Raw genomic sequence first — 26039 nt, 5'->3', positions numbered from 1 at the left:
ACATTTAATGACTTCTCCATTTGTTTTAGTGAAGATTCTAAAACTATACCAAAAGGAATACTATGATGAATATGTTTTACCTTTATTACGTAAGCCAAAAATAACATTTGATATCAAACTTGATGACTCGTTTTTGATAACAGATATTAGACGCAAGGCTGAAAATCATCAGTATAAAAACAGTTCTGAAGTAATTGAGGATTTATCATGTGTAATTCGTTTTGTAGATTGTGGAAACAAATACTTCATTCAGAAAGATTACAACATACACGACAAAATGAATCAAATATCATTCGTTCTTCAATCAAACATGAAAGAGTCACTTAAAATGATTAAATTATTTAAAGAAGAAGGTAAAACCATAACAGCATGGGATGTACTATTAAATCAATTGTCTTCATTAACCGTTAAGGGTGTTTGCTTTAAATCTGATTCCCCAGATGTTTTCTCAACGTTTCAAGGTTATAAATACAACGTTCTCGAAAAAGTAGATTACTCAAAAATTGAGATGTTTATGGATTTCATTAAAGAAGCCATATGTGATAATAACGATGAAGTGTATAAATACCTACTCGGCTGGATTGCATCAATGATTCAACATCCTGGAATCAAGAATGAAACAGCAATTATTTTGAAAGGACTTCAGGGAACAGGTAAAAACAGATTTACAGATATTATTTCTGAACTTCTCGCCGGTTATTCATGTAAAAACATTACTGAAATAAGTGAGCTAACGGGTAATTTCAACTCAGTTGTTGAAAATAAAATGTTTCTTGTACTTAATGAACTCAAGAATGTAGGTGAAGACAGACTCGCAAACTTCAACGCTTTGAAATCAATTATTACGGACAATGAGATTAGAATTAATGAAAAGAATCAACCCAGAAGAACTGCTCAGAATGTTGCAAACTTCATTTTCGTAACTAACAACGTCTACCCTGTCAAAATTGATGTTGGAGACAGAAGATACGTAGTTTTAAGGGTTAATGGTAAATTCAAGGGTCAATTTGATTACTTCAAGAATTTAATGGATTCATGCACAAAGGAATTTTATGATAACCTTTTAACATATTTTATACAATATGACCTTTCATCATTTAATGTACGAATCATACCGATGACTGAAGCCAAACAAGATTTAATAGAATTATCATCAAATCCTTTAGATGTATGGATAAATACACATTATGATGAATTGTGTGCAGGTATGACGTGTGAAAATGCTCTATTCTGCAAACCATCAGACATGAAAGACAAAAACTTTCAAATGAGTATTAAGGATAAATGTGATAGGAAACATAGAAGAATAGACGGTAAACAAACATGGTGTTATGTTTTGAAAGAAGAAATGAAAGGATTATATAAACAAATTGAACCAAACGATAATGAGGAATCATTTACTGACGATGAAATACCTGTGAATGAAGCTTTATAAAGTATGATTTGAATTTATTTTTGCATTAATCCCGCTGTGTTGTCAAAATGTCATGTTGTCACACTTTTTCAGAGAAGTTAAATGACCTGGTAGCACATGGTAACATGGTAGCACCCTCAGTTCTTCAAAAATAATTCATAACTGCCTTCCTCCTGTGTTGTTGTCAAAATGTCATGTTGTCACACTTTTTCAGAGAAGTTAAATGACCTGGTAGCACATGGTAACATGGTAGCACCCTCAGTTCTTCAAAAATAATTCATAACTGCCTTCCTCCTGTGTTGTTGTCAAAATGACCTGGTAGCACATGGTAACATGGTAGCACCCTCAGTTCTTCAAAAATAATTCATAACTGCCTTCCTCCTGTGTTGTTGTCAAAATGTCATGTTGTCACACTTTTTCAGAGAAGTTAAATGACCTGGTAGCACATGGTAACATGGTAGCACCCTCAGTTCTTCAAAAATAATTAATTATTGAATAACCCATGATGTGTTGTCAAAATGTCATGTTGTCACACTTTTTCAGAGAAGTTAAATGACCTGGTAGCACATGGTAACATGGTAGCACCCTCAGTTCTTCAAAAATAATTAATTATTGAATAACCCATGATGTGTTGTCAAAATGTCATGTTGTCACACTTTTTCAGAGAAGTTAAATGACCTGGTAGCACATGGTAACATGGTAGCACCCTCAGTTCTTCAAAAATAATTAATTATTGAATAACCTAAAAACCATTAACGATAAAATAACTGATAACAAATTTTTATTTTTATCATAAATGAATACCCCACAAGCTCAAAATTTACCACGAATCATAACAAGGGAGGAAATGATAAAAATGATGCAAGAACATGTTAAAAATAACAAACCACTAAAATTGAGAAAATGTGGTTATGCAGTAATGATGGAAAGAGAGATGTTGTCGAAGAGGAATAAAAATTAAATTTGGATTGAGTTTAAAAATTCATCTTTATGAAATTCATCTCTTCCAATCAATTTATTTATTCTATTAAATTCTTTAATTTTTGCTTCACTCAGTTTAAGGATTGAACGGTAAGTTTCTAATTTTTCGATTATTTCTTCATCGTTTTCAACCCCACCGCATTGTGGCTTCTTTTTGTAATAGCATATTTTTGATTTAATTCTGTTTAGTTTCTTTTTATATTCATCGTCTGGACTCTTGGCTGCTTCGTTGTCACTCATTTCTTACGAAATAAAAAAAATTAAATATAAAATGATGAGAAGATGTTTTATGGGTTGCTTCCATTTTTTCTGAAATAAATGAATAAATATAATGTTTATAAGTTTTCATATCTTTTATATTCTTAATAACAAATGGTATAGACCTTTCAACTTCGTCTTCCTTCGGTGCTGTTCTTTCATATGAAACATTATTAGTATCTTCAACAATGAAACCACAATCACATAAAATTTTATATGTTCCAATGGTTTCTTTTGATATTTTATCTAATAAATCAAAAACTTTATCAACACCTGTGCATTTATTTAAATAATAATTTGTGTAAATATCATGATCTTCTTTCTTAATCGTATTTGTTGCATATGTTACATTTTTCAGTGCTTTTTTGAATTTTTCAGAATCAAGAGGAGGTGAAAGTAATATACATGGGTAATCTCCATCGTCAATAAATTGTAACTTATGTTTATGAATAAATTTTGTGCCTTCTTCTGAAAGTGTTTCGTCAATATCACCATCTAATAAATTTTGTGTTGATTCTGAGACATAATTTTTATATCTTTCCTCATGTGATTTTTGAACTTCTGATTCTGAAGCTGGGATATTCATTAAACCCTCTACTTCATTCTCATTATATTTTTCAACTTCTCTTAATTCCTTAATTTTTTCATCTATTTCATCTCTTATTTTTCCAATTTCTCAATCTCATCGTTATAATATTCATCTTGTTTAATTTTTTCTTCAAAATATTCAGGAGGTGTTTCAAGGCTCTCTGAGCCCAGGTCCTTTGGACCATAAAGAGGAATATTCTCCTGTTTTTCAACTTTTTTGGGATATAAATATCTCATTATAGCCTTTTTAGTAATTGGTCCGTTATATTTAAATTCATTCAACAATCTGGAAAACTCTTTCACATTCTGCATATATGTTGGATAAGAACCGTCTCCAAAAATTTCTAAAATATTTTCTAATTCTGAATTAGTGAACTTTAAAGATTTCAATGAATTAGTTGTTATACTCATTTATTATAAAATAAAAAATAAAAAAATAAATTATTTTTAAAATTAAGGTTAAATTTTCGTAAGACATGAATTTTTTATATACCGTCATTTGTAGGTATTATTTCTATCAGATAAAAAATATTTTTGATTAATAAGGAATTAATTTCATTTTATGTCTTATAATGTGCGCATATGTATTTAAAAGGCATTCATTGAATTGCTTTTCAATCTCTTTCTTTTTTTCATGTTCGAAGCTTGTAAGTTTGTTATCTTCAAATATTATATTAGTTTCATATATCAAATTATGATATCGGTCATATTCTTTTAAGTGATAAATAAATACAAAATTTACGGTTCCTTTAATTTTAAATTCAAAATTAATTTTACAACAGCTTTGTGGATCAATTAGTAAATCAATCAAATAATGTTCAAAATCAGATATTATTCTTTTTCCATACATTTTATATTAAATAAAAAAATCTAACTTTATTTTTTCGGAATATCTGACATCATCTATATATAGCTTCTTTTATAAGTGATGAAATATAAATTATTTTAAAATTAATTTTAATTTTTTATTTATTTCGTTATGTATGGGCTGAGTGTAAATTTCTTACGATTCTGAAAATTTTTAAAATCTTGATTTATTCAAAAACGTAAGAATAAAAACCGTAAGAATCATACATTTTTTACTTCATATGTTAAAAAAAATGATACAAAATCGTTCAATATTGTATGAATTCTTACGTTTACAAAAAAAGTCACACAACCCTCCTCATATACTACTAACACATTCTATGGACTTACGCTCGTATCGCGTTAAAAAATGTCGTTAAAATTGCCCACACGCCTTTACAATAAATATAATAATTTGAAAAAATCATCGTTCAATTTTTTGATTCAAAAAATCATCATTTTTATTTTATTATTTTATCAGATATTTAATGTAAATTATAATTCTTATTATAATTTTATAAATCAGTATTTTTCAAATTTATTCAAATTACGAAAAGAAAAATATACAAATCCAGCTCGAGCATAATGCTGATATGCATTCGCATGTATTTACCGTTTAAACTTTTCTCTACTTCCTCTGAATATGAAGAAAAACTCAAAAAGGTAAAATTCATTTTAAGGTTATTTTGGTTGGACACCCTCTAAATAAATTCATAAAATAAGAAGTAAAGTTAAATGAGTGAAAGCTCAAAGCCACGAATATGCTTTGATGACTGGGTTGAAGCTCATCATAAACTACTTGAAAATATCGAATTTCTCACCCAAAATGATAATAATTCTCAGCAAAGCAATCAAAAATTTCAAATGAAAAGACAAGGGATACATACACGCGAATACAACAGACTTACCAACGTAATAGAATCATTAGAATCGTTAGTTCATAAAACAGAACAAGAGTTAGATCATCAATACCTCGATGACCCTTGCAAGAACGTATTTCCTTATTACGGTGTTAGATCAGATAATTTTCTAGTTAGAGAGCTCATTTATCTAGAAAAGAAGAGAACAAAGCTTAGACTTAAAGGAATGACATTTAAACTAGTTCAATACAACAACAAATTACTTGAATTATACGAAGTTGCTTCTTTATTTACATTGAATATTATTCCATTGAATACGATTTGCAGACCTCTGCAGAAAATTTTTGCATTTGAAGATTTTCCTCAAAAGGAGTCAACAATTAATAAGGATTCTCGCCTCACAGCTCGTATCAATTATATTAGATCCACTCTAGCAAAAATAAAGACCCCAGCATGGGTGTCAGACTTTCAATCATACCTTATCACTGTTGCTCGAGAATCAGTATTAAGAACTGACTCTAAAACGTCTTATTTTTATCCCACAGAGCAAGAAATTGAAATTTCACGGGCTCTTCTTTCAAGGCCAACTAAATTCTCTACAGAAATTGAAACAATTTTCAAAGAACTTAAAGTTAACTCTCCCAAAGAACCTTTTATTCAGTCATTAGTACAAATTGCGTATGAGTGGATGCCGAAAGACTTGAAAACTCCCGAAGAAATGTCTGCCTGCATCCTCATCCTTTTCAGGGTTGGTTTTAACTATGTGTATCAGAAGTATAGCAATTTCTTTATTTGTTCTGAGGAAGATAATAAAATTTCAGAGAAAATCGAGAAGATTGCTAGAAGACCTCTATCAGACTTTCCATTTCCACTTGGATTAATGCAAAAATCTGATTCTTCTTCATGTATAAGAGATGTATTTAGAAATGATGCCCATTTTTATTCAGCATCTCAATTCCTGGCATTAGCAGAGTATGAATCTAACCCGCTTGATGCCCTTTTTGCAGTTCATAAATGTCTTGTGTGCATTCATAAGGCAGCATTGATTAACAGACTAGGTGTTAATCCTGCATCTCTTGAAGATGTGAATTCTCTTCTTTGTTTCGATGACTTATTTTCATTATTCTTTGGAACTGCTATTGCATCTGATATTTCTAGTCTAGGACGTCTTTATTCTTTCATTGATGAATATATCCCAAAACAATGTCTTTCTCCATCGTTTGAATATTCATATTCAAATTTACAGGCTCTAATTTTGCACATCAAAAACATTTAATTATAATTTTTGTTTGTTATATTAAAATTTAACTTTCCTCAATCTTTGGTTCATAAGTTCAAATTAGAAAATAATAAAAATAAGAAGAATATCAATCAAAATTTTATATTTAAGCGGCGGCTTCACCTTCCTCGTCTTCTTCGCCTTCGCCCTGTTCTTCGACACCGGCTGTTTCGTACATTTCGTACTCCTGGATGAGATCTGTCATGTTGGAGCGAGCTTCATCGAATTCGACTGTTTCGAGGCCTTCGTTGACGTACCAGTGGATGAAAGCACGGCGAGCGTACATCTTCTGGAACTGGGAGTCGACACGAGTGAAGAGTTCACGGAAGGCTGTTGTGTTGCCGATGAATGTAGCAGCCATCTTGAGACCACGTGGTGGGATATCGCAGATAGCTGACTTGACGTTGGATGGGATCCACTCGACGAAGTAGGATGTGTTACGAGCCTGGATGTTAAGCATCTGCTCATCGACTTCCTTAGATGACATACGGCCACGGAAGTGAGCGGAGGCTGTAAGGTAGACACCACGGCGTGGATCGCAAGCAGCCATCATGTTCTTGTTATCGAAGAGCTGGGATGTGAGCTCTGGGACTGTAAGAGCGCGTACTGCTGGGAGCCACGGGATGTGAGTGGAGCGAAGCCAACGATGAAGAAGTGGAGACGTGGGAATGGAACAAGGTTGACAGCGAGCTTACGAAGGTCGGAGTTGAGCTGACCTGGGAAGCGGAGAGCGCATGTTGTGCCGGACATAACCATGGAAACAAGGTGGTTAAGATCGCCGTATGTTGGTGTTTGAGCTTGAGTGTACGGAAGCAGATATCGTAAAGAGCTTCGTTATCAATGCAGAAAACTTCATCAGCAGACTCGACGAGCTGGTGGACGGAGAGTGTGCAGTTGTATGGCTCGACGACTGTATCAGAAACCTTTGGAGATGGGACGATGGAGTATGTGGAGAGGATACGATCTGGGTACTCTTCACGGAGCTTGTTGAGAAGGAGTGTGCCGAGACCAGCGCCAGTGCCACCACCGAGGGAGTGGACGAGCTGGAAGCCCTGAAGGCAGTCGCAGGATTCAGCTTCCTTACGGATGACATCGAGGATGGATTCGCAAAGTTCCTGGCCTTCTGTGTAGTAGCCCTTAGCCCAGTTGTTACCAGCACCGGACTGGCCGAAGACGAAGTTATCTGGGCGGAAAAGCTGACCGAACTGGCCGGCACGGACGGAGTCCATTGTGCCTGGTTCAAGGTCGACAAGGATAGCACGTGGGACGTACTTGCCGCCTGTGGCTTCGTTGTAGTAAACGTTGATGCGCTCGAGCTGAAGATCAGAGTCACCGTGGTATGAGCCTGTTGGGTCAATGCCGTGTTCATCGGAGATGACTTCCCAGAACTTAGCGCCGATCTGGTTGCCGCACTGTCCAGCTTGGATGTGAACAATTTCACGAACCATGAAGAGTTGTGATTAAAAACGTATTTGACGGTTTAAATCAAAAGATTTCCGTTTACTTATTCAGATTTGATAATTTCCGTTAAGTTTATATTGGTTTTGCTTCTAATTTCCTTTTAAAAGTAATATACAGCAAAGAGAATAATACTTTTTTTCTCTAAAAAGTGGCACCAGAGAAGATTGTTTCAATGGCTCTGGTCATTTAAGAGGAATTGATCCATGTTATTAGTATGAAACAATGATATACTTTGGACTGAAGAATCTTAATATAAAATGCTTTGGCAATCTAGAGAGAAAATACAAAAATTTCCTATGCAATTTGATATTGTAATAAACAGAAATTCATCAAAAGTGACAGCTCTCAATTTTTTGACATTTGTAAATTCTAAATTGAATGAGAAAAATGAAATAATACTAAGCATAATACAATATTCTAGATTTAATTATAATTAGGAAAAAGTTAGTTTTGAGAGTACTTTTCATAGGCATATAGAATGAAATCTTCTGAAAAATAATATCACATAAACTCATATTATTTTCTAATATATAACTATTTTCTATAAAAATCAAATTCAATGATCTTAAAAGCGAAGGATAAACCTCAAAATTTACGAATATAATGAGTGGGAATATAATGCTTATCTATCATAAAACCATATGAAATATCAATTTTTGCTTTACGCCTAATTTTTGACGACAATTAGCAAAAAATGTTAAATGTTAACACTCAGTCCATTTGAATATGAAAAATAAAATTGACTTTGATTAAATGTTTTTATTTATCATGCAATTCTTCTTGCGACCAAAGATTTGAATAAAACTTCAAAAAATAAGATAGCTTAAAAAATAATATACGGTAGTGTTTACTAATAGATGAATAGTATGGCATTCCAAACGGGAACCGCGGTTGGTTACCATGGATTTCCGTCACCGGTCACATTTTAAAGATTTTTAAAGCCTTATAAAAATATGCTTTGTAAATCATTTTTTGTAAATCGGCAAAAATTTGGTAATTTTCTTCAACTAATAAATCAGCGAATAGCATTTATAATACAAGAACAATCTTTTAAAATGCGTTTGATTCATTTTTGTATAATTTATATAGGCACATATATTCTTCCGGGGACTTTCCGTGATTTTACCGTAAAATCATTAGTTTACACCAATTTTTCCGTATTTTGAATAGTTTACTGCACTTTTCCGTAAAATTGAGTTACGGGAATCCGCAAAATTTCCGGACCTCATTTTTCATAGAATATAATAATAATATTTGATAAAAAGATATATTATTTATATTTTGATTTTTGAATACGGAAAAAGTGAATTGTTAACTTGATTTTTTATATGTTAATTTTTCAAATGATATTATGAAGATCTAAAATATTAAAGTAAAAAATTGAATTACGGAAAAAGTGAGGTCAAAAGTGAAATAAATTTGCAGAACAATTTTCATTGAAATAAGACATTGAGTATCACACTTTAGTGAATCAAACATCTATAAGAATGAAGTGTTTTGAAGCTGAAATAATATTGAATAGAAATTAATTTTTTCTGAAATTTTGAATGAAATTATGGGAAATAAAAAAATTACTAAATATTGTATTCATACAAATATATTATTTTAAAGGAAAAATAGATGCTGATAGAAACGATGAAAAATTTTGAAAACTTTACAATTAATTTATGTTCGTTAACCACAGAGCTTGCAATCCAAAGCTCACGTTAGACTACAAGAGTCATGAAGTCTCATACTAAGGATATCCAACATATATTTTAATAATCTAATGTTTGTGACAAATATTCAACATAAAATTAAGTTTTCGTTTCGTTACAAGGCATTCATACTTTGGAGATATCATATTTAATGTACAGAAAAGTTAATATTAAACAATACATGCTAAAGAATTAATAAATAAGATAATAAAATAAATTTATACGTAATTACTTTCATTTAATATGCTTTATGCTGTATAATATTGATTAAGAGGCATTAAAAGGTTCCATAGTCTGCTTTTATAGGCAAGATTTTTGATAAAAATTTAAAATTTTGAAAAATGATGAGAAAAGGAAAAAAAGGGTAAATGAGAGCAAGAGGAGGGAAAAAAAAGAAAAAGAAAAGAAAGGGAAGGGAAAAATAAAAGAAAGAAGGACATATAAAAATTTAGATGCGCATTCTTAATGCCGAGGCGGCTTGCCGCCGAGGCGCGATTTTTTTAGGCCTCTACGGTAACCCGGCAATGTTTTTTTAAATCTTGTACAGCCCTAATGAATAGTATATAAATTCTATTAAAATGGATTTGATCCAAAAAAATATATAAAATTTGATCATAAATAAAATCGTTTTAAATTACTTCTTCATTTAAATTATAACAATTATTTTTGGTTTTATATTTTTTGGATCAAATCCATTTTAATAGAATTTATATACTATTCATCTATTAGTAAACACTACCGTATATTATTTTTTAAGCTATTATTTTTTGAACTTTTATTCAAATCTTTGGTCGCAAGAAGAATTGCATGATAAATAAAAACATTTAATCAAAGTCAATTTTATTTTTCATATTCAAATGGACTGAGTGTTAACATTTAACATTTTTTGCTAATTGTCGTCAAAAATTAGGCGTAAAGCAAAAATTGATATTTCATATGGTTTTATGATAGATAAGCATTATATTCCCACTCATTATATTCGTAAATTTTGAGGTTTATCCTTCGCTTTTAAGATCATTGAATTTGATTTTTATAGAAAATAGTTATATATTAGAAAATAATATGAGTTTATGTGATATTATTTTTCAGAAGATTTTGTGTTCTTCTTCAAAATTTTATTTTTTATTAAAAAGAATCTTTACAAAATATACATTTACTTTAATTAATATTTAAAAACGTGCTCTATCAAAAGTTCCAAAAATTCAATATTTTAGCTTTTCTGAGGTGTCACTTTTGATGAATTTCTGTTTACAACAATATAAACATCCTTTATGAGTGTATGTCTTACTAAAGTATCGATAAATATTCATTGGGAGGATGGAGTGCGGGACAAATTTGCCAAGTGTCACCTTTTCAATAACCTTAAATTATGCTTTTCTAATTTTTAAAAATAACCTTAAATTATATTTGAAGAAATTATGTCTATGATATATGTTTTATGCTAGAATCTTGGAGTTTTCATGCACTACACAAGAGCTCCAAGGTTCCAAGAGTGAATGCTCAATAGCAATTATAGAGATGTACCTTTTCAAAATGACTTTTACTGATTAAATTTAATCAATAGAAGACATTTTGAAAAGGTACCTCTACAATTAGATATACAAGAGATTCAAAGCTTCATTTCAGATAGATTTGAAACTTTGAAACTCTTGGTAGATTTTGAGTGAATGCTGACAATCATCTTTGAGAAGGTTTTCTTAAAGAAAACCTTCTCAAAGAGGTTTCTCAGGAGCCCTGAGGCTCCCTTTCGTAATGATTGGGAGCCTTGGGGCTCCTGAGACGAAGAATGGCTTCGCCGAATCTTTGATCAGCAGAGGCCAAATGAAAAGGCCTCTGCTGATGGATTCTCAGGAGCCCTGAGGCTCCCTTTCGTAATGATTGGGAGCCTTGGGGCTCCTGCAGCAGAGTATCGCTCCGCTCCATTAATTTTTTTTAAAAAAAGTGCCATGTGGCAAATTTGTCCTGTTCCCGGGAGGATGTGATTTGTTTGAAATTTCTACTTAAAAAGCATAATTTTAAGGAAATGATTCTAAACAACTGAAGACATTGCCATATATATTAATGATATCTGCTTTATTTTAAATAAAATTCCACTTAGAATTCAAAAAAAAATTGAAAAAAAGAAATTAAAATTAAAAAAAAGATGCATTTAAATTGAAAATTGCAAAATTGAAAAATCTTTGGAATTATAGATGCCTATTATAATAAATGCCTTTGCGAAAATTGGCATTTTTCTCCATATATATGATCAATTTAATAGTAAATAATTATTCACAAAAAAAGTTTATTGAATATTGACATGTTTCACAAAAATAGTACTAACAAAAGGAAAAATATAGTAGATTATCATATAATTTATGTAAAATGAATTATTAAGTATATTTATCTTAAAATAAAAAGAATTTTACTAAGTAGTTATTTAAAGATTTGTTTTAAAAGGAATATGCAAAGAGAAGCATGAAGTTTCAAGCCTTCTGCTCTTCATGATTTCGAAATTTTATTGTACAAACATGAATAAAATCTTCCCTAGTATAATAGTAGGTAAGCATTTTCTTTTTAATTAAAGATAACACAAGTTTTTTAGTATAATATTCGTCGAATCAGCAAATGTTGGTTCAAAGTCAACCAATAAGCAGTTTTTTGCGATACTTTCTATCTGAAATATTATTTTATTGAAATGACCATGATAGTTTTCGCTTAGTGTCTTGGAATTGAAAGTAAATTTTTTGTTTTGCTAAATCATATTAAATTTCTCTTCCTATTAGACAGTACGCAGATAATAATAACACCTCCAATCAGTTTTCAATTGGAACAATGCCAAGTTCTTGCATTTGCTGTCAAGATGTATAAAAATCCAAAAAAAAATTTTTATCAATGTATTCAAAAATGAATTCACTTTCTCTCCAAAACCCTTAGGCCAAAGTCCGCCATACTTTGCATCGAACCTTATATTTGTAACTTAATTATATTGACAAAGTTTGGGCTTCCAAGGATCAAGGGAAAAAGTTCCGAAGTACCTTTTCTTATTATATGAGATGATGAGTCGATTATTGGATCTGTAACAATCTAACGATTACCAAAACATATTGACTAGGCATATAAATGAAGTGGAAAGTAAAATATTTAAAGAATACTAATATATGTTCCGCTCTTTTTCAAAGGTATTTTTTTTAAAAAAATTAGATATACAAACAATTTATTTTTGACTAGTTATTGATTTGAGATGTAATGATAATGCGGTCAATTTTGCTAGAGCAAATTGATACTCAGAAGTTAAACCAAATTTTGGCGTGTAATTAATTGTGAACTGGGATAGTTGAACAATTTCTGGCGTTGAGGAACCAAGAACTGTTCCAATGAGCAGTGCAAACATAACTTCAAATGGGAGCATAGATATTGAAGATTTATCGTTTGCGTAGTAACTTGCGGCTCTCTCTATAACATTAAGAGCCATGTATATTATACGAAGAACATCAAGCGGGTTAGAATAAAAATGGATTGTTTCGATTATGTCGATGGCTTCTTTAAAAAATTCGTTATTTTTGAAAACAACAGAAGCAATATCATCATTATTCCATTTTGGACAAAAATCACGAGGAGGATCAAGTTCAGCAATTGTCATTTGTCGAATTTTGGATACAATGTCTTCAGAAAGATTGGTATGAAGTAACTGAGTATTAAGTGGGTAAACTTCATCGAAAACAAGTCTAAAAAGAAATCCAATTGTCATCGACATATGTTTGTTCTCCGTTAGTGAGAATGTGTGACATATAATTTTTGCAATGTCAATGATCGTTTTTAAGGATGTTTCTGGTGGATATTTAAAGAAGTTTTCAATTAAATCATCAAGTTTTGGTAACCATGGCGTTCCAGGCGCAAAAACAAAATGCTCAAAATTAACTTGATACTCTGAAGGAGGGAAAAAACATAATTTTGGATCAAAATTTTTGTTAACGAGTTCGAATATTTTGAGAATACGACGATGACGATAGTCAAAATCAGGAATAATGTTAATCCTTCGAATATAAGATTTTAAAAATTGAGTATATTTCGTAGTTAGTGCTTTAATTTCAAAGCAATCCTGGCCATTTGTGGAAGCTAATTTGTCAAGATCGACTTTAACTATGAAATCATCAGGAATGAGATTTGGTGTCGTAAATAATTTAAGTAGATCGTTCAAAACAATGAACATCTTTTCTTTCTTGGCGAATATTGTTTGACTCAATTCATTTTCAAGAAATAAAGCTGTGTGATACATTTTAGATAAATCATGATAACGCGGAGGTGGCGATGGAACTTTTGATGATTTGATATTGTGCGTAATATGATATTGGCTTTTTGATAAATTTTTAATATCTTCGATGATTTTATTGTGGAATACGGTTCTATATTCTTGAAAAGACATATTTTTCGGATGGTTAAATGCAGAAGATATTTCTATATAGTCAATTATGCTTGGAGTTTGTTGAATCCATCTGAAAAAATCATCTCTATTTGCCATTTGGATTCAGCTTTATTTTGCTCTATTGAAAAAAAAAACTGTTGATAACTATTGAAAATCCTTTAATTCTTGTTAATTGCAAGCTTGAAAAATATTACGACACACCAATCTTGAAAATTTAAAACTGCAAAACTTAAGGGAGGCTTCCGACCAGAAACTCTCTCAATTTTTTGTGATGTTTACACCAAAAGTGAGATTCGTTAAGCGTTTTTCTCGTTGAATATTGAGTTTCCCGGATTTTGAGTTATTCATAAAGCTCCTCTATATTATACCCTATCTACTGATATGATTATTTTTGAAAAATCTCTTAAATCGACCTGCACTGAATTTTTTAGGGAAAATTCGAAATTTTATAGGCGTTTTCTGTAACGTTGTTTTACGGAATAAAATCCGAAAAATAATTTTTTGAAGAATCATTTGGGTAGAATACTTATCGAAAATTATATTTATTATAATTTTGGTCGATAAAAATAAGCGGATTCAAAACTGGCAAAAACCCTTTCGGCAATTTGTGGACGATTCCGAACCCCCTCATTTTTGAAATTTAATAAGAAAAATAGAATCTTTATTAAATATAGATTTTAAAAAACTTGGTTATAAATTACGAAATTTTCTCACTTGGGCTAAAAAGTGACAATTTGGTCGGAAGCCACCCTTAACTTTTTAAATAATTCTTTCAAACTTGCTAAAAGAATTTGCTTACTCACTTATTAACCAAATGAAAAATTAATCATATTGTTATAGACCGAAAATAGATTTTTTCGGTTTTCTCTTCAAATAATTGAAAGAATGATACTATTATAGGTTTATTATATTATATTATATAGCATATAATCATGCTATAGCCGAAAATTATAAGTTTTGAGAAGATTGAATATAACACAAATAAATTTGAATGTAAGTTAAATTGCTTGTTGTTTTTAATATCTATTTAATGAGAAATCCAATATTGCAAAATTCAAATTGAATGATTGAAAGAACAGAAAAAGTCATTCTTTTCAATTTCGAATATGTTTCATTGTATTTATAATTATATGGCAAATAAGATATTTAAACTTGATTTTTGAAGGAAAATTCACAAAATTGAATAAATTCAAATAATTTTTATTCAAAAATAAACTAGTTATTTGAGTTTAATACTAATTACCTATTCAAACTACAAAGTTTGTAATTTAAAATATTTTGTGAGATCAGATTGAATTAATTCAAGGTTCTTTTCAATTAATATTAATGACCATATTACGCATTTTCGAACATTCTAAACCAAATATATAAAAATGGGAGACGAATGTTAAATTTGCTAGACATGGGGGAGTTGTCTGCAAAGTTTTAGCTCTTATCTCTAACAAAAAATTAATTTTTTAAAAAATGACCGAATACGTTTCACAGCGAGAAAAAAATAAAAGGCAAGATAGAATTTTCTAGACATAAAGAAGTTGTCTACCAAGTGTCAGCTGTTACTTCTTCTCAATACTGATATAAAATAAAAATCTTTATTATTTATTTAACCTTTATTGTTTCATTAAACTTCATTTATTTTATATTATAGTTTTATTCTTTTAGCTACTTGTAAAAATCTAATTTTATATCATCATTTTACCGGATTATTCTTCAGTACATCGATTGTGTATCTAAAATAATATCATTATCCTTATTCTTTTTTCCAAAATTCTTTTAAATATCTTTTTTGGTTAGATTACTTTATACTTTTTACTTTTATTTTTAATTTCAAAAAAAATTTGGTGATTGTTCTATTCTGTTACAATGTGCATTATCATATTCTAATGAATTATTCATTACATACATTTAAAAAAACTTGTTAAAAATGAAATTAAAAAATTATGTTTATTATTACGCTGTGAATGTGTCAACAGCGGTCATGCCTGTATCTGTATCCCATATTTGCCACAACCTTTCTGTATCTGCATTTGTGTATTTCGGTTTCAGCTGATACATTTGATTTGGCGTGTAATTTGTAGTTAGTATACATATATTGTGTACTGAGGCACTGCGCGCCTCCTTACCCATTATATGTGAATTTGACACTTTACAAAACCGTTAACGTATATTTTACAACACAAACGACAACACCAACTTAACCTTAAATATTTATAAAGCCGCCAACCACTTAACCTCACTAACGTTTTCACAAACGACTTCACTACTGTAAAAATAAACGTTCTCACTTACAAAAGTATTGCAACTCCTCCCATTGCTGTGCTTCACACAATACTTCATATTCTTCAGTATCGCTGCTGTCGCTCCAATCGTCAGAGTCAAAGTCACTGTCAAAATAAATGTTAGTAAGTTTTGACAAAGCTAATGAAACACGTTTACCGTTTGTATCGTATGCTTGTATAAACTTTCCATTCTTCATTCCTTCATAAACGCTCAAACTAACTTTACCCTTTCTCCCTCGTATCTGATAGAATGTATTTTCACGAGGAACGAAGAACAAATTCTTGAACTCATGACCGTTGTAGTTTGTTATCTCAATAGTTTTCGTCATTTATTTAAAAATAAAATAAAAAATAAACTTAAAAATTAATGATATCACCACCCTCACACGTATGAAAACATAGCCCAAAAATAAATTTAGGGTAGAAGGGTATATCTAACCCGATTTCTAACCTCATTTCTACCCTGTTGAATTCATTGCTTTATAACTCTCTTCCTTTCTCCAACTCTTCTAACTTCTTCTTAAGTTCAGCAATGTTGTCCTCATGAAGTTTAATCTTCCTTAATATACCTTCTTTATCTAATGGTTGCTTTATCTTTCTAAACTGAACTCTACCATCCTTCATAGTATGAATGTAAAAACCTTCTGGAATAGTTCCTGATTTAATGTATTCTACCAAAAACTTTTGTTTCATTGCTTCAGTGACTTTATTTGTCATTTCAATCAAATAAAAATTTTAATATTAAATAAAAATAACGTTATTTTTTCAGTAAGGAAACGCAGGAGTTTTACGATTTATTTGAGGAGTAGGTTCTGGTTTAAATGTTGGAGTCGGTTTAGGAGTTGACTTTTGAACAGGAGTTTGTACTTCCATAGGTTCAGGAGTCATTGAAGGTTTTGCTTGTGAAGGCGTTGGTTTTGGCGAAGGTGTTGGAATTTGTTTAACTTCAGCTACTTCAGTATTATTTACAACATTTGCTTTATTTCTTTTCAACATCATAACTGCTCCTGCTGTAGCTAGCAAACCTAGTGGGAGACCATATCTTATATAAGGACTTGACCAAATGCTATTTTTGACAGGAGCTGGTGGAACACCTAACCTTGGTGAGACTGCTCTTTGCCATTGTGCAGCTCGTAAGAAATATTCAATAGGTGCTCCATAATCGTTTGGTAAAGTTTGTTTCATAGATGGTGAAGGTTCACGAGAGCTTGATGAAGAACTCATTTATAAGCTTTAAAAATAAACGTTCATCCTTTATTCCTCACTGTCGTCCGTAGCTAAGTTATAGTCATCTAATCTTATTATGGGGATGCCATTAGCACGCACCTGAATGCAAAGCAACAATCCCTCATAAATCCAATAAGTGGCTTTGGTACATTTTCAGTTGCTAGTTCAATAGGTCCTTTAACAGACAATTGTATGTTATTGGAGCAGTAGATGTTTGACCTTACTGGAAGCAAAAGTCCACTTCTGTTTGGAAAACCACATAAGAAATGTGTGTTGTCATAGCTATCCCATTTATGTTCCACACTACCATCATCCACCAATGACCTCATAACATCTTCATTAAATCCTATCATATCATTGTTTGTATTGCAGGGCGTTCGCAACCATTTCATAAAATACAGGTCCATATGATTTTTCAGGTTCTGCAGGCATATTTCCATAAGCTCCCATGGAAAGCTGAAGATATTTAAACTTAGGGTTCTCAAAATTAACATAATAGTTGTCTTTCTTTCTAAATAGTGCCCAAATACTTTTAACATTAATAGGCGTATAAGCTGCTGTAAATGTTGCACTTGAACTATCTGTATTCTTTGAGAATGAACCGTCCATAGGAATCCAATCCATAACTTTAACAGGAAAACATAAAGCCTCGTTTGTATAATGTTCTACAAGTTCTGTATAAATGTTAGGGTCTAAAGAGAATGACTTTGGATGAATGAAACATTCATTAAAATCCATCTTTGTTCGAAATAGTTGCTGGGTTACAGTTGTAATAGTAACTGTTCCACTAGCTTCTACTGCCTTCGTTATCATAGTGAATGGTTCATTCCATGGAACAAATTTATTTGTCGGTGGATTTGAATCTGAAGCAAATGCAACTTTAAGAGTTGGATTGAAAGCAATGATATCATTTACAGATATAGATGTGCATTGTAAGGCGTCGCTACTGAACTTTACTTTAAGCTGAATGTTTCCTGCAAAAGCTGGAATAAATCGAATAGCTTCTAATGGAAGGAATCTTCTAACAGGAATTCTTAAACGAAGCTTAAAATCAAATGATTTTCCTGCTGTAATTGGACCACTAACAATTTGTCCTGTTCTGCATGTTCCCGAATGACTCCATACATCTTCATGTCGAGTCTTTGAGAAAACATCTACTTTCTTTATTTGTTCGGTAGTTTGTGAGTTTGAAGTTATATATGCTTCTTCTCTTGCGTTGTCTTGAGAATATACGATACGACCATTTGCAAGGATTTGATATCCAGCAACTGCATAGAAAGCGTCATCGAAACCAATCCAAAATCCTGGTGGGTTTGTTTTATTGGAACCTGAACCAATTTCTTTATCTACAATAAATTGACCTTCCATTTTATACGTAATGAATGTATTGTAAAGGTCCAACATATTTTCACCAGGAGGTGAGAGATTGAATGTTACCCATGTGTTATCTTTAGCAGTTCCAGGTTGTGATGGAATCTTTGCGTCAGAATATTTTCTATTAGTGTCACCAATTTGAACTGCATTGTCTATGATATCGAAATATGAGCGAATCTGATGAATATGCTCTGCTGGAGTAAATTCGTTTAGCTGTTCGTTCTGCATGTATTTACTTCAGATAAAAATATCTATTTACTTCATTATTCTCACTCTTCTTCTTGGCATTCGTGGTGGAAGTTGTTTCTTGACATTTTCAATGAACTGTACATTCTCTTTTGTCTCAACTTCTTTCACTGGCGTCAGGTTCTTTGACTCGGTTTGTTTTTCAATGAAATTCACGAACTTTGCAATAAGCTCTTGGTTCGTTATTGAAAGTACATCTGGCTTCTTTTCTTCTGTTCTTTTTGGCTCAGTTTGAACAGAAGGTTTTATATGGGCTTCGCCCTCGGTGCCATGCACCTTAATGTTGTCGCTTTCTGCATTCGCTAATGGAACCTTTCTTTTTCTTACGTATATTTTACCATCTTTACTCTGACTTACGTAATAGAAAGGATGTTGTATTCCTCTTGCGTCATTTAATATAATAGACTCTCGCTCTGATTTTGACAAGCTCATTTTACATCGGTTAAAGTTTTAATTTTGTTTTTTATCTGCAGTCAAATGACTCAGACAAGCCCTACGGACAAGACCCAAGGGGTCATAGATGTTGAAGCATTGAAGAAAGAAATTCGTGAGCAAATTTTATCCGAACTGAAGGAACAAAAACAAGAACAAAAGCCAGAGAGACCAAAGAGAAAACTTAGTGAAAAACAACTTGCTGCATTAGCTGCTGGAAGACAAAAGAACCCACGTTTGCTGGCGAAGAAAGCTAGAGAAGAAGCTGAAGAAGAGAAGAAGCTGAAGCAAAAGCTAAAGAAGCTGAAGCAAAGAAAGAGTAAATGGTTTATTTTTATCGAACTAAATGTATAGACAAATACCTTTATCTGTTGCGTTCAGTAGTGAAAACCCTGACGTCAAAATAAAGGGGAACAGAGTAACGTTTAAGTTTCCAACAGACTGGATTGTGAACATAAATGAAGAGAAGTACATTGGCATAACATATGTATATAACACGTGCTTTCAGAAAGGTTGACTTTATACTTCAAGTCGAGATAGAAAATGACGAACAGTCTTTAAGCGCCCAAAACATTCACATATACAAATACTTTAAAGACGATACAACATTGTTGCAATGTATGATTTCATTTAATGAGATGTTCGAGAAAAAGTTCAACATTGAAGTACAAACTTTACAGCCTTTACGTGAGTTTCTTGCACAACTGAAAGAAGAAGGTAGTCAGCCACAACTTATAGACTTTCATTATGAATTTAATGAAAATGAAGATGGAACTCATGACTGTCAGTTTGTTATATATTCACCATTCAATGAAGTAGCTAAAAAGAAAGAAAATCCATTACGTATAAGATTTCAAATCTCTGAACCAAGTGATGATTTCAAGAATGTTTTCAATTATGATGCAATGCTTCCGAGGAAAAATGAATTTTCAAAGATTGTAACACCTGGCATTTGGGATAGAAAGCAAGCTATATTATATTCAAACTTAAGTAAGGGAGTTGAAAATGAGTTCATTGGTCATACAAGAACTTCACCACTTCCTAACCCTAAATACTATAAATTAACTGGCTTCAATCGTGAGTTTTGGATAGACATGTTCTCCACTCATGACCATAACTGCCCAGTGTTCTTACCTCCAGACCATAAGGACTGTCTCTACATTGAAGCACAACTCTTAAACTCTACCATCGCAGTATTGTAAATGACCACATGGGCTTCGCCCTTGCCGCTAGCGGCTTATTTTTATCACGAATGACCTCATTGCTGACAAAAATAAATGACCTCAGAACTTCAACTTACGAATAAAGCTTGTTTTAGTCGTTATTGAGAAGTTAAACTTTTCAGCAAAGCAAGGACTAGAAGACTTACATAAGTCAAATCCAATCTCTTGACCATCATGAAGTGCTTTGTAAAGTTTCATTAAACTGAACTCAGAGTCTTTGTCATATGTTCCAACAGGTATGTGAATGTTCTTATCTTCATTGTAATAGCATTGTATAGCTTCAGGAAACATTTCATTTGCTGTTAAAGCAAGGACGTCTTGTTTGACACCTTTGCAACGTGCATGGAATGCAACTTCATTTAAATCGTTAGTGAGTAAGTCTATGTAGGTCTTCTTTCCACAAAATATTGACTTGTATGCTAAACTTTGTTTTCCAGGTGTTATTTCTGCGAAGTCAGAATGAAATTGACCAAGGTTCTTTCCTATAAGTTCGCGACCGTATCTCTTCTTAAACTCTGCTGCAAGCTTTGGTATGTCTTCATTGAAAATATGCATGCTATCACAGTCCTGGTAAAATATTTGAAGTCCCATATCTTCAGCAGTACAGAATACTTCACATTATTCTCTTCGACATAGACAGAATGTTAACACCAAGTGGACAGAAGTTAAAGTGTCTGCAAATGCTTTTCGTTAGCTTGAAAATAGTTTTATCTGAACCATCCAAACCTTCGAACTTCACTATATGGTTGTAGTTTCTGATGGCATATCTTATAGCATCTTTGTCATTTACTATGGTTATTTTTGACTCAATAGGAGATAGAATAGTTTTGCCATAAATACTGTTCAGAATGAGCTTTATATTTTCTTGCAAAGGATTTCCTTCTTTCTTATACTTTAACCTTAACTCAAACAACTTCTTTACTTCATCTCTTATTCTAATATCTCTGTTTCCATCGTAATAGTATCCTTGCAACACTTCACATTTGACACCTTGATATTTTATGAGGTCTTGTAATGTTATATGGTCAACATACATTAAACAGCAAGTGTTTGAACTTCTGGGAACGTTAAGTTCTGGATTTAGTTCAGGGTCACAAACTATTAAAGGAAAGTGTCTATGTATTCCAATCTCTGTTATCTTAATGAGAACAAAGAAGCCAGACATAAACTTTTCACCAATGGGTTCCTTTTGGTCGTCATCGAATAAATGTCTCATGAGATACTCTGTGCTTAACATTTCTTTCTTCATAACCTTTGGAATACCTTCTAAAGTATAAAGTCTTGCTATAGCTGATGGATATAATGAAACAGCGTCGAAATCAGCAATGAGTTTCTTTTCGCTCTTTTGTTTCATGTTATCTGACAGCATACATCTTCCACCTTGAATACAGCGTGAAATAAATTCTCTTGGTTTATTTGAGAGGTCATATAAATTTCCATTCGGGAAGTACACTCTGTTCTCAAACAATTTGTTAGCAATAGAACAAATACTAACGTAGTCATAAACGTTTAAATCAAATTCTTTAATATGTCATTGCGGAACTTAACAAAACCTTCTCTTAAAATTCTTACATCTTGTTTGCAATAAAATGTGCTATACTTTTCTAAGTCGAAGTGGTTTTCATCTATTCTGCAACCTTTGATGGAATCTATGTTTTTCATGAACGTATCGCATCCGGATAAACTTACACGCTTCAGAAATGACACCAGTTCTGTTGTCATTTGCTAAAAAGAGCTTGAATAATATTGATACGGAAATACTTCCTTTTCACCACACTGCAAATGAAACATTTCAGGAAATAGTTTAAGCTTCTTATTTATAACAGTGTATGAATTTTAATAATGATTGCTTCCTTTATATAGCCAGTTATTGCATTGTTCGTGAACCTTTAATGATGGGAGTTCCTTTCACTTCTGTCATGTGTCTTAAGATGAAGTTTATATCATAACTGAGGTTATGGAAATATATTAAACTCTTGTCAGGAAGTCGTTCCAAAAATTCTGTTGCACAGTTCTGACCCCAAATGCTTTCACTCACTGAACCATCTTCACTGTCATAACAATGTTAAAGCTTTATGAACTCCATCAGTGCTACACTCAAAGTCAGCAAAGAAAACGTGCTCAGGAATGAACTTACATTTAGCTTTATTTACTTCTTTTGACTCGGCTTTCTTCTTCAGTTGTACACAATACTTTGGAGCATATGTCAAATCTTTAAATGGTGCAAGGTTCTGTTTATATAAGTCAGTCGTATATGTGAAAAGTTCTCCATAAGAAATAGGTTCGAAATATTTGCACTCCCACAATGTTTTCATAACATCCCATAACGGTGTTGTTCTATCATAACGAACAATATATTTGTTCTCTCTCTTTGTATAAATCTTCATCTGTTTCTCAATGTTCATTCCACCACACTCCTTCAAGATTTCTATATAGTTGCGAATGAAATATGTTGTCATTGGTAATCTTTCATTTAGCATGTAGTGGTCTTCAACAAGAAGTAAGTCAATAGTTCGAACAGTTTCACATTCTTTTGGTATGTATCTCTTTATTTCATTATGTCTTGAGTCATTGAAGTAACCAATGGTAACATTAAATGCTATACCTGTTGCGTCAGAAATTTCTTGTACTTTACTTTGAGGAAAGTCTCTAACACGAATGACTTCTCTCATGTGGTCAATAGTTTCTTCATTTACTCCAGCCTGAATGCAAGCATAAACGAAGCAGTTATCTTCTGTCATAAGTGTTGCAGTTCTTTTGTTCAGTTCATTGAAGATTTGGTAGCGTTCAAGATTTATAGGTAATGTGCAAAGATACTTCCAGAACTGACCGCTTCTCTTCTTATAAAACTTCTTTTCACCATTATCTTTCCAAAAGCTTTCTATAAGTGCTGGGTTTCCTGTTTGCTTAAGAGCTTCCAAAATGGCTTTCTGGTCATTTGTCAGTGTGCTTTCATCTCTATATGGTCTCTTTTTTGGTTTGCCTTTCTTTACATCTGACATCGTTAAGCCTTCATATTCTGTTAAATCATACATCTTTATTTCAGTAAGATTCTTTATGTTTGTCAAGAAGAAGTCATAGTGCATTTCAACAATACCTGCAGCATTTGCTTCTATCTCTGATATAAAGTTCTCCTTCAAGAGCTGATGTAGTAATGTTCCAATATTATTGAGGTTTAACGTAGAACATTCATACTTTCCACCAAGTTTATAACATACCATCCATCTTTGTTGGGAGTTTATTTTAATCTTCTCTAAGAGTCTCATGAAAACCTTACCGAAATGTTTGTGTAAGTAGTCTCTGTTTGGTTCATCTAAAGCTTCGATGTTAAAGTCAATGAGTCTATTGCCTGTCTTAACATTCCTCTTCCTATTCTCTTCATCTTTCTTTAACCATCTCTCACCTTCTTTTGGTTTGTCGTCAATGGAACGAAGGACATCGTTAGCTTTGCGAACTTGTTCTATAGCGCTCTTAAACATCTCTCTTCTCTGTTGTTTCAGTGTGTCGTCTCTTCTTCTTGTTTCACCAACGTTTGCATTTGTTATGTCAAACATTTCTCTTCTTACTTCATGAGGTACTGAACGTCTATGATATAAGTCAATAGCAACGTCATTTAAAGGAAATGCTCTTGCATGGACTTCGTCCTCGCCGCGTTGCGGCTTTATGAACTCATGAATTCTATCATAACTTATTGCACCATTATAGTCATTGAGGATGTCAGCGAGTGCTTTTTTGTTTGTTGCGTAATGCTTTGCAACATCTATATTAGCTTCTGTAAGAAGTTGTTTTATTTCCGAGTGTTCTAACTTAGACAACTTCCGATACATCTTTAGTAGGAAATAAAAAAATATTTTTTGAAAAAATTAGATTAGATTTTTTAAGTTATTTTTCAAAATAATTTAATATTTTTATTTTAATGAAACACATGCAAGATTGCAAGTTCTTTTCATACAATGCTCTCGCTACTGCCATCAAGAATGAGTTCAATAATGCTTCAAATGTTAATGTTATCTTTAACAAGAAGTTTGTGAAAGAATCTAAGTTTGGTCAGTATGTCAGACCATTAGCTATCGTCATTGACCGCAAACGTTATACTTCACAAGAGTTAGCAGTAGTTTTGAAACAAAAGAGTTTCTTCGTGAATGTCAAAGATACTCATTATACTGTCATAAAGAACTCTAACATTGACTTCTTCAGTATTGCTTTAAATCTTTCCGAACAGAAAGAATATAAGAAGGGTGAAACATCTGTGAAATATTATCCTTCATCTCTGAAGACAATAACGAACAAAGATGTTATACAGAAATTCTTACCAAAGGTTGAAGAAGCTTCTATTGACATTGACGAAGGAAGTGAAATGGTTGAAGAAATAGACCATGAAGCTTTATAAGAAAATTTATTTTTGAATAACTGATGGTGTCACCACGTCACTATGTGTCACCAGGTTAATTAACTTCTCTTAAAAATGATGACAACATGACATTTTGACAACACAGCAGGATTAATGCAAAAATGAATGTTATCGTTAATGTTATCGTTTATGTTATCGTTAATGTTATCAGTGTCGAACATAATTGACATGGAGCATTTATGTTATCGTTAATGTTATCGTTTATGTTATCGTTAATGTTATCGTTTATGTTATCGTTAATGTTATCGTTTATGTTATCGTTAATGTTATCGTTAATGTTATCGTTTATGTTATCGTTAATGTTATCGTTTATGTTATCGTTAATGTTATCGTTAATGTTATCGTTTATGTTATCGTTTATGTTATCGTTAATGTTATCGTTTATGTTATCGTTAATGTTATCGTTAATGGAAACAATTAAATGGTAAAAACAAAATAAACTTGACGATCAGACGATTCTCTCTTCGTCAATTATGTTCGACATGGAGCGTTTATGGAAACAATTAAATGGTAAAAACAAAATAAACTTGACGAAGGGTTTTGTTTTTTATCATGGTTTTCTCCACTATGGTCCTAACGTGGCACCAGACGAGATTTTTTTTCATTCTTCCTCTTTGAAGTTATCGAAATATTCTGTTATTTTTTCCTTCAGTAATGTTAAGTCTTCTTTGAATGTAAGTATTGTGCAACCTTTGATGTCATAGTGTGTTTGAGGAAGAGTATTTTTGACAATTTCCTTTATTTGTTTATTCGGTGTCATTGAAATCGGTAAGTTTTCACGATAGAACCAGTTTCTGTCAGATTTATATATCTTAGCTAAGTCGTAAAAGCTCTTGTTGTTTCTTCTCACTAAATGCAACATAACCATATCTCTGTCTTCTTCTTTCTCCAACTCTTCAGTATATATCATATACTTATAACTCTTTTCCTTTCCTTTTGGTACTGAACGCGGTATTCTTTTCTGTATGCTTTTGTCTTTGGATTCAATGACTTCATCTTTTGCTTTATATAGTTCATCTAACATCATGAAAATATAACAAGCATAACGAGGTGAAGCCCAC

At 32.0% G+C, this 26039-nt stretch overlaps 10 protein-coding genes and 7 pseudogenes across 17 annotated transcripts, besides 14 other annotated features; 5 read left to right on the top strand and 12 right to left on the bottom strand.

Annotated features, from left to right (window-relative positions):
• Positions 1-4091: part of a mobile genetic element that runs on past the window's edge.
• On the top strand, positions 8-1435 carry TVAGG3_0010280 (uncharacterized protein; the record flags this gene model as incomplete). The annotated part of the gene is made up of 1 exon (XM_051219873.1): positions 8-1435. One exon carries the CDS (start codon positions 8-10, stop codon positions 1433-1435), a length of 1428 nt encoding a protein of 475 aa, XP_051104859.1.
• On the bottom strand, positions 2628-3652 carry TVAGG3_0010270 (annotated as a pseudogene). Its single transcript has one exon. A coding segment is annotated over exon 1 (1025 nt).
• Positions 4092-4781: 690 nt separating the features above from the next.
• TVAGG3_0010250 (VPS9 domain family) lies at positions 4782-6271 on the top strand (the record flags this gene model as incomplete). The annotated part of the gene is made up of 1 exon (XM_001300403.1): positions 4823-6223. One exon carries the CDS (start codon positions 4823-4825, stop codon positions 6221-6223), a length of 1401 nt encoding a protein of 466 aa, XP_001300404.1.
• Positions 6272-6332: 61 nt separating this feature from the next.
• Positions 6333-7734, bottom strand: TVAGG3_0010240 (structural constituent of cytoskeleton; the record flags this gene model as incomplete). Its single annotated transcript, XM_001300402.2, has 1 exon — positions 6333-6779. One exon carries the CDS (start codon positions 6777-6779, stop codon positions 6333-6335), a length of 447 nt encoding a protein of 148 aa, XP_001300403.1.
• A 265-nt stretch (positions 7735-7999) lies between these two features.
• Positions 8000-8036: a mobile genetic element.
• Positions 8000-8036: a terminal%2Cinverted (terminal inverted repeat of Banshee-A3 transposon ID:TVAGG3_0010230).
• A 1714-nt stretch (positions 8037-9750) lies between these two features.
• Positions 9751-9953: a mobile genetic element.
• A 649-nt stretch (positions 9954-10602) lies between these two features.
• Positions 10603-10640: a mobile genetic element.
• Positions 10603-10640: a terminal%2Cinverted (terminal inverted repeat of Banshee-A3 transposon ID:TVAGG3_0010210).
• A 64-nt stretch (positions 10641-10704) lies between these two features.
• Positions 10705-10733: a terminal%2Cinverted (terminal inverted repeat of MuDR-4N1_TV transposon ID:TVAGG3_0010200).
• Positions 10705-11354: a mobile genetic element.
• Positions 11321-11354: a terminal%2Cinverted (terminal inverted repeat of MuDR-4N1_TV transposon ID:TVAGG3_0010200).
• Positions 11355-12538: 1184 nt separating this feature from the next.
• On the bottom strand, positions 12539-13896 carry TVAGG3_0010190 (VPS9 domain family; the record flags this gene model as incomplete). Its single annotated transcript, XM_001300400.1, has 1 exon — positions 12581-13789. One exon carries the CDS (start codon positions 13787-13789, stop codon positions 12581-12583), a length of 1209 nt encoding a protein of 402 aa, XP_001300401.1.
• A 126-nt stretch (positions 13897-14022) lies between these two features.
• Positions 14023-14540: a mobile genetic element.
• An 82-nt stretch (positions 14541-14622) lies between these two features.
• Positions 14623-15345: a mobile genetic element.
• Positions 14623-15345: a terminal%2Cinverted (terminal inverted repeat of Banshee-A1 transposon ID:TVAGG3_0010170).
• Positions 15346-16067: 722 nt separating this feature from the next.
• On the bottom strand, positions 16068-16394 carry TVAGG3_0010160 (uncharacterized protein; the record flags this gene model as incomplete). The annotated part of the gene is made up of 1 exon (XM_001300399.1): positions 16068-16394. One exon carries the CDS (start codon positions 16392-16394, stop codon positions 16068-16070), a length of 327 nt encoding a protein of 108 aa, XP_001300400.1.
• Positions 16395-16545: a terminal%2Cinverted (terminal inverted repeat of Maverick-1A transposon ID:TVAGG3_0010010).
• Positions 16395-26039: part of a mobile genetic element that runs on past the window's edge.
• On the bottom strand, positions 16546-16782 carry TVAGG3_0010150 (uncharacterized protein; the record flags this gene model as incomplete). Its single annotated transcript, XM_001300398.1, has 1 exon — positions 16546-16782. The coding sequence occupies one exon, from the start codon at positions 16780-16782 to the stop codon at positions 16546-16548; it is 237 nt and encodes a 78-aa protein (XP_001300399.1).
• TVAGG3_0010140 (repellent protein 1 family) lies at positions 16831-17289 on the bottom strand (the record flags this gene model as incomplete). The annotated part of the gene is made up of 1 exon (XM_001300397.1): positions 16831-17289. One exon carries the CDS (start codon positions 17287-17289, stop codon positions 16831-16833), a length of 459 nt encoding a protein of 152 aa, XP_001300398.1.
• On the bottom strand, positions 18172-18894 carry TVAGG3_0010130 (annotated as a pseudogene). The gene has a single exon. A coding segment is annotated over exon 1 (723 nt).
• TVAGG3_0010120 lies at positions 19390-19667 on the top strand (annotated as a pseudogene). Its single transcript has one exon. A coding segment is annotated over exon 1 (278 nt).
• TVAGG3_0010110 (uncharacterized protein) lies at positions 19983-20546 on the top strand (the record flags this gene model as incomplete). Its single annotated transcript, XM_051219872.1, has 1 exon — positions 19983-20546. One exon carries the CDS (start codon positions 19983-19985, stop codon positions 20544-20546), a length of 564 nt encoding a protein of 187 aa, XP_051104858.1.
• Positions 20628-20926, bottom strand: TVAGG3_0010100 (annotated as a pseudogene). Its single transcript has one exon. A coding segment is annotated over exon 1 (299 nt).
• On the bottom strand, positions 21050-21936 carry TVAGG3_0010090 (annotated as a pseudogene). The gene has a single exon. A coding segment is annotated over exon 1 (887 nt).
• Positions 22091-23239, bottom strand: TVAGG3_0010080 (annotated as a pseudogene). Its single transcript has one exon. A coding segment is annotated over exon 1 (1149 nt).
• On the bottom strand, positions 23428-24394 carry TVAGG3_0010070 (annotated as a pseudogene). Its single transcript has one exon. A coding segment is annotated over exon 1 (967 nt).
• TVAGG3_0010060 (uncharacterized protein) lies at positions 24484-24957 on the top strand (the record flags this gene model as incomplete). The annotated part of the gene is made up of 1 exon (XM_051219871.1): positions 24484-24957. The coding sequence occupies one exon, from the start codon at positions 24484-24486 to the stop codon at positions 24955-24957; it is 474 nt and encodes a 157-aa protein (XP_051104857.1).
• On the bottom strand, positions 25580-25888 carry TVAGG3_0010050 (uncharacterized protein; the record flags this gene model as incomplete). The annotated part of the gene is made up of 1 exon (XM_051219870.1): positions 25580-25888. One exon carries the CDS (start codon positions 25886-25888, stop codon positions 25580-25582), a length of 309 nt encoding a protein of 102 aa, XP_051104856.1.

The sequence above is a fragment of the Trichomonas vaginalis genome, chromosome IV (assembly GCF_026262505.1).
Source record: "Trichomonas vaginalis G3 chromosome IV, whole genome shotgun sequence".
Lineage (NCBI taxonomy): Eukaryota > Parabasalia > Trichomonadida > Trichomonadidae > Trichomonas > Trichomonas vaginalis.
This window is presented reverse-complemented; position numbering and strand designations above follow the sequence as displayed.